Source organism: Brachyhypopomus gauderio, chromosome 2 (genome assembly GCF_052324685.1).
Source record: "Brachyhypopomus gauderio isolate BG-103 chromosome 2, BGAUD_0.2, whole genome shotgun sequence".
Lineage (NCBI taxonomy): Eukaryota > Metazoa > Chordata > Actinopteri > Gymnotiformes > Hypopomidae > Brachyhypopomus > Brachyhypopomus gauderio.
This window is the reverse complement of record NC_135212.1, coordinates 12,057,872-12,070,115: the sequence shown is the minus strand read 5'-3', so window position 1 is coordinate 12,070,115 and position 12,244 is coordinate 12,057,872. Positions and strand designations below refer to the sequence as shown.

The 12,244-nt window shown below is 42.5% G+C and overlaps 1 protein-coding gene across 2 annotated transcripts in view; it reads right to left on the bottom strand.

The window, feature by feature from the left end:
- The window catches only part of LOC143487934 (ras-related protein Rab-26-like), a 107,553-nt gene that overhangs the window by 10,990 nt on the left and 84,319 nt on the right, over positions 1 to 12,244 (bottom strand). For both annotated transcript variants that reach the window (XM_076987240.1, XM_076987238.1), the window contains exon 6: positions 869 to 934. In XM_076987240.1, the coding sequence (XP_076843355.1) occupies positions 869 to 934 (66 nt within the window). The remainder of the gene's footprint in view (positions 1 to 868; positions 935 to 12,244) is intronic.

Genomic DNA, 12,244 nt, shown 5'->3' with positions numbered 1-12,244 from the left:
AAGATTCACTTAAAAGATCAAATTAATACTGACAGAACCAGAAATAATACTTGAGAGGAGCTCACTAATGTCCCTCAGGAGAAAGCCACCCCACTCACTTCAGTTTACAACCTACTGTCAGATGCAACAAACAACAGGTCCTGAGGAATTGTGCTTTGACCACTAAGAAGCTCTGGACATGTATCATTAGGTGATTTTTTGTTCTTTTTTTCTCTCAATTATTTTATTCTTGCAATCTGCGCAGAATTATTCAGATTGTTTTATATCAAGAAAACAGTTTTGTGCAAATCATTCTGGACAGGAGAGATTAAATATTTATCTCATACTCACTGTATTTCAGAGGCTCAACCGGAGCCCCTAATTAAATTTTCGCTGCCCCTTGCAGTGTAAAAATCTCTCTGATATACAAATAGAGTGCAAGGGTCTGTAACCCCCAAAACCCCAAAACAACATTCACAATCCCCGTCCAGAAGAGTGCAGTATGTATATTACTGGGTGTGTGGACTCCTGCATACATTTCCAATTAAAATTGTGTGGAGTGTCCTGATCAAGAGTTCAGGAGAAGCATGAAAGTACCTGTATCTGAATCCCGATGAAGAAGGATGTATTATTTTTTTTCTCTCTTCGGCATGGTGAACCCAAGCGAAGCTGAACGACCTCTTTTCTTAGTTCTGACAGCTTTGCTATGTATAATTCCTTAATGCTAATGCATCGCTTTTCTTTTCAAGCATGGTATGGTTTTGGAAACATTTTCACTCTAGAACATTTTCAATCTAACATCACTGACTTTTTGCGTTTCTTTGCAGGCCAGACCACATAAATACTGGATGAGTGTCTGTGGCCATAAGGGGACGGTGTTGGTGTTCACCTTATTTCCCAGTAGCATCAGAACCACATCCTTCTGAGCGTATTCATGAATCTCAGTCAACCAGGCCTGGACAAGAGGAGATGGAGTTAAATACAGAATATAAACCTGAGACACAAACCACTGCAGCATTAAGACTAATGCACTTCTAATGTAGAAGACATGAAGGACACCAACAACAAACAGTGCAGTGTCCTCACGACCCTACAAACAAAAACATCACAGGTCTGGGCCTGTGGACAAGTATTTGCCATTAATCAACCAGGCATGACCTATTTTACAGTAAAATAATCATAAACATGTTTAAATGCTTACTTCAAATGCTGTCTATGGTACCTAGCACAGACTTTGTAGTCAAAGCATAAAATTTAACAGCCCTGCTCCCTGAGGACTCTAACGAGTCACATGACACCAGGGAGGGACAACACCACAATTGGGGACATGTTGGACATGTTCAATGTTTGTTGTTGTTTGCAGCAATTTGGACATGGCTGTGTGTTATTTTCAAAAGACAGTGAAACTATACTGCTATACAAGCTGTGCTCTCACTAACTGAAGTAATATACAAGTTTCATATCTGTAGTGTTCTCCCATGAAAAGATTAAATATTTACAGAAATGTGAATTCCCCATGGAGGAGAGTTTCAAATCTGAGAACATAATGTTTGCATGTTCTTGTTTGGCATTGTGGCACTAGTAATGTGCAAAATAAAAGTTAAGGAATACAAGCTATTGCCTTGTATTGAAACTAGTGTTGTCGGGCAAAATCAAATTTCATGCTTTATGATTAATTAATCGCATTCATCAAAGTACTTATTTTACACTTATTTTTTTCCAGAGGAGCATATCAATGATTAAACGACAGACAAAGTTCCTCATTTTTTATTTTAGATGACAACATATTAACAAAGGTCACGGTAGGCCGGTCCCAGAGAACAGGGGAAACGCCCAGTCAGATACACACACCCACAGCGTAACGTTTAGACAGTTTGGGTAAGACGCCAGTGCAGGAGTTCAATTGTTTAATAAAGATAAAGGAATTAGAAATGACAATCTCAACGACCATAAAACCCAACCAAAGCAATAATAAATAAACACTAGCAGACCACATGAAGACATCTGGTAGGGACAGGAACAGGAACCATGAGGAAGCGAAACATTAATATCACATTGACGAGGGAAACACCGGGAAATACTTACAAGGAGCACGAATACAAACAACAAGAGGCCAAACACAGACAACACAAAAAACAATGGTGAACAAAGTTACACACAGAAAGATAAAATAGAAAATACTATAATGAAATGCTAAACACAAGAAATAAATAGACGATGAGACAATATTAGGAGCTGGAGGTTAAATACAAAGAACCAGGCAAACGACAAAGAGCAAACAGACTTAATACATGCATTCACTACGATGATGATGATAATGATGATGATAATGATGAGGACTGGCAAACAGGGATAAATGTACACAGATCAACTGAATAACTAAACAAGACACAGCTGGAAATACTGATGAAATACTGACGAGTGGGCGGAGTTACAAATGACACATGGAACACATGGGAAACCAAACCATGAACACATGGAGAACAAAACAAGGACATGAGTGACAGGGGGGAGGCGGGACCAGATGTGACACACACATGCCACGCCACGCCCCCATTCTCAATCTCATTCTTAGTCACGCCCTCTCATCAGTGAGATCACCTGGGCCTCATTTCCATTCGTTCACTCATCCCTGCATTCAGGTTCCAGCCTCCAGTGCTGCTCTCGTACTACTCAGACGCACTGCTGAAGTTTGTTGCTCTGCACACCTGCGTCTTAGTGGCTTTGACTTTTACTCTTCAGTTCGCTGTGCACCTTCAACTCTGTCCTGTATTGCCAACTTTTCTTTTTCTTTTTTTGTATATGCACGGTAGATATTAAAGACAGGCTTTTATCACCCACGCCTTCATTTCCCTCTCCTGACAACACACTTTTTACATTATTTATATCTATTTATATTTATTGACGGGGTTGATAAGTTGTGTCAGAAGTGTCAAAATTGGTCTAGTCCATAGCTATTAATTTAGCAATTGAATTTGCAAGTCGATCACTGGTATACTTGCTTGGTCTTTGTCTGAGCACTGATCCAGTGTGGCTTGATGAGGTTTGCTACTAGCTTTAGCATCGGACCTGGTGCTGTTTTGGACATCTGTGTTTACACATATATGCTTCTATTTACAGTTCTGTCATTTAGGGCCCCAAGTAATGTGGCTTTATTTGACCTCCGTTTATGTTTATATGAACTGAACTGTCGCTCTGGGAAAAAAGGACACGTGTTTTTTTAACACGTTATATTTTCTGTGATTAAGTAATCAAATTAACATGCTAATTTGACAGCTCTAATTGAAACACATGCCTCACATTCATTACTGCTTTCCATTTAACATATAAAGGCTCCTGATAATCATGTAATGACTCCAAATGCCTGTGCAATTAACACTAAATGACATATTATTATTAACAGTTGAGCTTCCATCTGCTCAAATGCCTTGGGTTTACCAAAGGTTCAGCTGATCTCACAGCTGATTTTCTCATTGCAAAATGAATTAAAACCGATTTACTATAACAAAAACATATTGATTGCTAAACTATGCTTGATTAAAATCTAAGCTGAATGCATATAAACATTAATTACTCCACTGTTAGCGCCTTTTCACTAACTGTTCTAGAAATGGCATTAGAGTACTGAAAAATAAGAACATTTCACATGTACGCAGCTTCCGTTGGAAAGAAATTGTGCTTTCAAACAAGTTCACTCCAAAGTTCACTTGCTTGAAGAGTGAGCAAAAACCAGCCATAGCCAGTTTCAGTTTCCTTACTCGTGTCTAAAACTGGAGGGCTGCTCTCCTGAGAGTAGTGGATGTCTTCAGAAAGTGATTCAAGACCAAACCAACATAGCCTGAGGTCTTCAGAGGTTTTTTTTGTCTAACAGTAAAAAAAAATTCGAATTTTAAACCACATGATAAATCCAAAAAAAGTAACAGTAAATGATCAGTGAGAGAAGAGAGCAGGGCCGGATTCATAAAACATGACTTTACCCGCGACTCTAATCGCGACTTTAACCGTGCGGCCACACGTGCTGTGTGACACAGAGTACTTCATTCCTATTCATAATGTCACCGTGGTGATAATTAGTGCACCAGTGTCAACTTTCCACTGCGATAAATTCACCTGGGTCAAAGGAGAAAGCCAATCAAAATCAGTATAAGTTACCAGTTACATAAAAATCTAATGCATTTGTAACTTTCACCAAGATGGGGGACTAATCTATGCATGGTGAGCTATGCTGAAAACTTCAGGTCTTCTAAATCATGACAGAGCAGCAGATGTGGATCTGTCCTCTGTGTATAGTTTCTTCTTCTGTAACACAGTAGAAGGTCAAAGGTTCATGCCATCCTGAGATCCTGGATAATAGTCACCTTCTTCTTTATGTACCGAGCCTACAGTTTATCACTATGTTCACTCTAAACAGACAAAAGTCAGTCATACAGGACTTTGTTAAGGATCATCCAGTTTACACCGGCTTCATGCGGGTAAATTTACCATTGGTGATGTCCAAGTGATATTTTACGTTGTGGATTGCTGTTATGAATCACTAATATCACATGCAAATAAGGACAAAATGTGGTAGCACCACATATCTTGCAAACAGTTAATATTACGTCAACACTCGCTGTCCTGAGTGCATAAAAATCTTCAAGTTCTACCTCCATAAGCTAGCCTGTGCTGGCCCTGAATCAAGTAGACAACAGTCGTCATGCTTCAAGTGATATAAGCCACCAGGCCATCCTGAGAGTGGGGCTCATCTACTGGCTTTCCAACAGCTCTCCTGTCTTTCTGGATGAGCCCTAATACAAGTGATATTTCTTGTGTTTGCATGCTACCTCGATTCCATATGAGAACACATTTGCTCAGAGAGGCAAATTGGATTCAGTTCATAGATTTATATGCGAGAGACAGTGTGGTCGTGTGTGCGTTTGTGCAGCTATTATCCTGTCAATGTTCATTTTCTCCTGATGGAGCTTGCATATGAGAAGATCTTGAACTTGTGCTGGAGTGTGCACACACCCTGAATGAGGAATGGGACCCCATTTCATCCAGGTGTACAACGATGAGGAGCTACTATGAAGCATTACTGAAGTCCAGACATCACCCGCCTCATGTCTGACTTGCTCATTTATGACATCTACAATGCCTCTGACACTGGTAGCACCTGCAGTGCCTCTGACACTGGTAGCACCTGCAGTGCCTCTGAAACTGGTAACACCTGCAGTGCCTCTGACACTGGTAGCACCTGCAGTGCCTCTGACACTGGTAGCACCTGCAGTGCCTCTGAAACTGGTAACACCAGCAGTGCCTCTCACACTGGTAACACCTGCAGTGCCTCTGAAACTGGTAACACCAGCAGTGCCTCTCACACTGGTAACACCTGCAGTGCCTCTCACACTGGTAGCACCTGCAGTGCCTCTGACACTGGTAGCACCTGCAGTGCCTCTGACACTGGTAACACCTGCAGTGCCTCTCAAACTGGTAACACCTGCAGTGCCTCTCACACTGGTAACACCTGCAGTGCCTCTGACACTGGTTATACCTGCAGTGCCTCTCACACTGGTAACACCTGCAGTGCCTCTGACACTGGTAACACCTGCAGTGCCTCTGACACTGGTTACACCTGCAGTGCCTCTCACACTGGTAACACCTGCAGTGCCTCTGACACTGGTTATACCTGCAGTGCCTCTGACACTGGTAACACCTGCAGTGCCTCTGACACTGGTAACACCTGCAGTGCCTCTGACACTGGTAACACCTGCAGTGCCTCTGACACAGGTAACACCTGCAGTGCCTCTGACACTGGTAACACCTGCAGTGCCTCTGACACTGGTAACACCTGCAGTGCCTCTCACACTGGTAACACCTGCAGTGCCTCTCACACTGGTAACACCTGCAGTGCCTCTCACATGCTCCATGCATCCCTCTTTTCTTTATTTCCTTTGTTTTGAAAACCTTTGGCAGCAGTTTTCATGAACAAAACAGAGACAATCATATTAATATCACTGACCACACCATTGCCTAAAATGGATAAAATCCTACCTTCGGGCAGCCTGGTTTTATCTTGTAAGGACCATGATATGTATTTGAGAGAAAACAAAGGTCAATCAAAGGTAAAACAGGTGTGCAGGTCTCTGCACACACTTATTCTTTAACATAAAAGTGATGGAAACAAATGTACAAACCATCGGTGAACAGCACAATCAAGCTTGTATGTAGCGTGGGTTACGGTAACCACTGTTGCCATAGTGACTAAAAAGTACACACAGGAGCTCCATAGAAACAGCATGTACAACACAATGAGCACACAAGAGTCCTCCATGCCTCAGTCGCACATGACATCCCCAGAACTTCTAATTGGACAGAATGCAAAAGAGAATATCACTGCCATCTCTTTATTCACACAGGTGTAAAAATAATTTTACATACTGGACACACGGATATAAATGGGTAATTACATTTGATTGTGAATGTGTTCGGCTTCCGGCAGAGAGACAAATTACGATGCCAAATAAATTCTCGGCGTGCAGGATATTAGAAACAGAACCAATTTTCACACCAAGTCAAATTGCTTGACGGCACTTCCTTTGGTTGCTGATGCTCAGATGATTACATTCCTCCACAGGTTTAATAAGAGAGAAAGAATAAAGAACAACTGCAGAGAAGAAACCCACAGATTCATTAGGAGAGAATGGTGGGTGTTTGCAATATTCACAGGGGCCTGTTATTTGCCTGTGTTTGCATGCAATTCACACTCTATAGCGCAGTGCATGCTATCTGAATATAATTGTGCATAATAACTAGGCTTTTTACATAAATAAGAGAAAAAATAAAGAGAAAAATACAAATTCTGTATGGGAACCAATGAATTACTGTTAGAATCTTTGATCAAGGACTCATCACCGTGGGGACCTCAGTGAACTCTGCTCTACCAAAACACGCCAATGTGAGTGAATTGTTTATTTGTTTATTTATTTATTTGGGAGAGTATAATAGAAACAGATTAATTATTCACATTTGTCTCTGTACCAATACTAATATTCATTCACTGTTATTTGAGATTGTGGATTTGGACATATTTTATTGAACGAAAGAAAAAGATTATGGCGCAAATTGAACCTGTGTGAAGTTTGGTCCAAACTGGATCTTTATCAAGTTTGCCAGTTTTTTTCTATAACTAGTTAAATAAAGACCAAACTCACCTTTTCACATTGACTTTTTAGTTACATCTAAGGAACATATTCACTTTACCATGGGATTTCCATTGTCACTGTTTTCAAGAACAAACTCATTAATCTGTGGACATGGTCATAATCATCACAGACCCAGTGTACAGGTGCAGATCAGTGCAGTTACAGGTGTTGGTTCAGACTGAACACACAGAACACACTTGTGGTGAGGCATACTGGCCCAGTCAGACAGACTCCCCCAGGCTGTCTGAAAGCCGAGAATGAACGGGCTAAACAGCACAGTGACAATTCGGTTGTGGCAGCGAATGTGATGGAGTGGCAGCCCGAATGAAGACGAACATATTTGTCATGGAAGTGCAGTGTCTCCATTCCATAATATATGACACTTGAAGCTGAACCCTGAGGTCAGGCGAGACTCGCCCTGGGAAGAGGTGACTCAGATCCTAAGTGACAGAAAAAGTATGGTGCATTGTAGGAAAGGGTTCGACGATGGGTTCAACAACGTGACACGCAGCTGCCTGACGTGACACACATCCTACTGCAGGGAGTCCATCCAAAGTTTGTGAGACGCTCACTCCAACAGAATCGAGTTTAATCAAGATATTCATGTTCAGGACCTGCGGAGGAGCAGGGGGGCAGAGGGGCAGGGAGACAGCAGACTGTGTGGCAGAGAGAAGGCTGGGGGCAGCGTAACCTGTGCCAACACACAGGAGACCTGGTGTTGTTAGAACCTGGGGCCATTAGACACGCGCCTGCTGCTCTCCAGGCTGTGTTCACCCACGGCTAATCTCAGGCACCCTACAGAGCTAAGCCAACACTGCCGAGGGCCAATCAGTGGCCTCCTGTAATCAGAGCAGCCAGTATGCAGCAGCTCACTTGCCCTGTGCGCACAAGAGCAGGGAGGAAAAGTATGAATGAATGAATAGCATTTGTAAATAGCATTGTGGTTTATACTCTAATGATCTAGCAGTGCAGCTAGTCTGTACAGTTTTCTGGTGCAGCCTGGTCCTCTCACACGTCTCGCTCACATGTCTCGCTCACATGTCTCCCTCACATGTCTCCCTCACATGTTTCCCTCACATGTCTCTCTCACACGTCTCTCTCACATGTCTCCCTCACACGTCTCGCTCACACGTCTCCCTCACATGTCTCCCTCACACGTCTCCCTCACATGTCTCTCTCACATGTCTCTCTCACATGTCTCCCTCACATGTTTCCCTCACATGTTTCCCTCACATGTCTCTCTCACACGTCTCGCTCACACATTTTGCTCACATGTCTCTCTCACACGTCTCCCTCACATGTCTCTCTCACATGTCTCTCTCACATGTCTCCCTCACATGTCTCTCTCACATGTCTCACACATGTCTCCCTCACATGTCTCTCTCACATGTCTCCCTCACTTGTCTCTCTCACATGTCTCACACATGTCTCCCTCACATGTCTCCCTCACACGTCTCCCTCAGATGTCTCTCTCACATGTCTCTCTCACATGTCTCCCTCACATGTTTCCCTCACATGTTTCCCTCACACGTCTCGCTCACACATCTCGCTCACATGTCTCCCTCACATGTTTCCCTCACATGTTTCCCTCACACGTCTCGCTCACACATCTCGCTCACACGTCTCCCTCACATGTCTCCCTCACATGTTTCCCTCACATGTCTCTCTCACACGTCTCTCTCACATGTCTCCCTCACACGTCTCGCTCACACGTCTCCCTCACATGTCTCTCTCACATGTCTCCCTCATATGTCTCCCTCACATGTCTCTCTCACATGTCTCCCTCACATGTTTCCCTCACATGTCTCTCTCACACGTCTCGCTCACACATCTCGCTCACACGTCTCTCTCACACGTCTCCCTCACATGTCTCTCTCACACGTCTCCCTCACATGTCTCCCTCACATGTCTCCCTCACATGTCTCTCTCACATGTCTCTCTCACATGTCTCCCTCATGTCTTGCTCATTAGGGATCTGGACCCATACGATTGTAAAGCTGCTTTGTGACAACGTGTGTTGTGAAAAGCACTATATAAATAAATTTGACTTGACTTGACGTCTCCCTTACATGTCTCTCTCACATGTCTCTTTTATGTCTCTCACACATGTCTCCCTCACATGTCTCTCTCACATGTCTCTCTCACGTCTCCCTTACATGTCTCTCTCACATGTCTCTTTTATGTCTCTCACACATGTCTCCCTCACATGTCTCTCTCAAATGTCTCTATCACATGTCTCACACATGTCTCCATCACATGTCTCTCTCACATGTCTCCCTCACTTGTCTCTCTCACATGTCTCTCTCACATGTCTCACACATGTCTCCCTCACATGTCTCTCTCACATGTCTCCCTCACTTGTCTGTCTCACATGTCTCTCTCACATGTCTCACACATGTCTCCCTCACATGTCTCCCTCACTTGTCTCTCTCACATGTCTCTTTTATGTCTCTCACACATGTCTCCCTCACATGTCTCTTTTATGTCTCTCACACATGTCTCCCTCACATGTCTCTCTCACATGTCTCCCTCACTTGTCTCTCTCACATGTCTCTTTTGTCTCTCACACATGTCTCCCTCACATGTCTCTCTCAAATGTCTCTATCACATGTCTCACACATGTCTCCCTCACATGTCTCTCTCACATGTCTCCCTCACTTGTCTCTCTCACATGTCTCACACGTCTCCCTCACATGTCTCTCTCACATGTCTCCCTCACTTGTCTCTCTCACATGTCTCCCTCACATGTCTCTCTCATGTGTCTCCCTCACTTGTCTCTCTCACATGTCTCTCTCACATGTCTCACACATGTCTCTCTCACATGTCTCCCTCACTTGTCTCTCTCATATGTCTGCTGTCCTGTAAAACCTTTTCTGTGAGGACAATGTGACATTCATGTCAAGGCATTGTGGTGAAGCACACAGAATGCACTGGCCTTCTGAGGGCTGTATTGAAATGAACCATCCGAATCGTGAATGAAAACACATGAGAAGTGTGTTTTCATCATTACAAACACACGCTCAATAAGTGACCTGACCAGACTCAGAAAACGGCTTCTTGTTGGCATAACATATGGTGTAAGCAACCATGGTTTAAATGGATAGCTGTCGTCTATTGTCAGCTCTCATACAGATCTCCAACCCGAGAGACAGCAGAGATGAGAAAATCTGCCATGATAAAGGAGTCTTGTGCAGATTCTGAATAGCTGGCCTCCATTTTAATTAACACACATCAAATATCCAGAGCGCAGGTGCAAATGCACATGTGTGCAGTCTATTACACCCAAACCTCCAGGTAACCCACATTCATTCAAGAAAGCTTGTTCAGTTCTGGCTCTCAGGCCTGTCAGACAGACTATATCAGCACTGGTTTGTCAGACTGGACTAGAAGAAATTGCATCTATGGCGAAACTGACAGCTGACTGCTTCACACTGGTCAACGCAAGGACACTAATATCTCCCTGAATTCCTCATTAGTTGGGCCAAAGAAGAATCTCTAGCAGTGATATTCATGCTCTTTGTATTTCCATCTCAGAATAATCATGAACATCATGTAACTTTTTACAGGAAAAAATAATTACTATTATTATTGCCATAAATGTTCTTTTTTAAATAAATGTGAATAATAATTTTAAAATGTATGTTTTATTTAAGTTATAAGATTGTCCATTGTAATGACAGATAATCTTAATTCTCATGAGCTTTTCAATTGCAAACAATCTTTGAACAAATTCCTTAATGCCTAAACATGAGAAAAAGCAAAACACTAGAAAAATCTTTTGCAGTTGCAGTTGCTGTCCATTGGCAGATAAGTCATGTCCATTAGTTATTTCAGTCTGGATTTAGTCACATCCCAACACTGAAACAGTGATAACAAAGGTGGTTAATAATTTTCTATTACCTCCTTGTACTTTTAGATCTTAGTGCTACGTTTGATACATCTCATTGGACAGATTGTAAACACTGACATGCAGCACAAACAAGATGACCACATTTCCCAGAATCCTCTGAATCGTTTGTCATTTGTTCTTCATCCCCTCAACATTAAATCTTCACACCTGTGTCTCATTTAGCAACACACATTTACCTATCCATAGCCTTAGTGTGAAGTATTGCCAACCTTCTAGTAAGCATACCGAGTGTTATTCTCCTGCCTGTCTATTCATGGTTCGATCCGGTATGTTTACTCTTTTGTACTGTTGCTTGGCTCTTGTGGGATTTTTGGGATTTGGGATTCTTTGGATTCCCCTTGAATGTTATCTCCTTGGATCTGGGTTTGAACCCCTTCTTCTAATTGTATAATCTAAAAAGTCTAAAAACTCCAAATGTTACCTTTGACTTTTAAAAAATGTGACCATGAACATCCTCCTCTTATGGAGAAGCATTTAAAGTTTAAAGGGTCCAATTGAGCTGACGGTGAGAGTACGGCACAAGGTTCAGGCCTGTGTTTACACGCAATACAATGCTACATTTGTGCATATTTGCACTGAAGGAGGCTAATTTGGGGTTGAGGTTGCAAAGGGTTTGATGAACCTTGGCAAAAAAAGTGAATGTGCTTTTGCATGATGCTCTGTAATGCTGTAAAAAACAAACAAACAAACAAAGAGCAGGATAATAATAAAAAAATATGCAACTGTTTGCTGTTTATGCAACAAATGCAACAAACTGCAAAACACCACACTTACCACTCTATATAGAAAATGCCACAGTAATTATATCTCTGTAAGAACCAACTATACAATGTCATGGTCACAATACAATGGTCACAATGACATGGTCAGTGATCCAAAATATTTTTACAAAAGCCTTAGGCTTTTTAACATCTTTAGGCTTTTTAAGACCTCCTGTTCTGATGCCAGACCCCATTTGCTAGAAGTCTTGTTTCGACTTCTGTTCCTTTCACATTCCAGACTGCAGGACAGCACCCCCTGTTTGTTCAGAGTTACACTTACACAACAAACAACAGTCTTGTTGCTAAGCCCCGCTTAAGGAGTTCTTTCTTGCCACTGTTGCCCCTGGGATCTGGACCCATGCGCTTGTAAAGCTGCTTTGTGACAACACGTGTTGCAAAAAGCACTATATAAA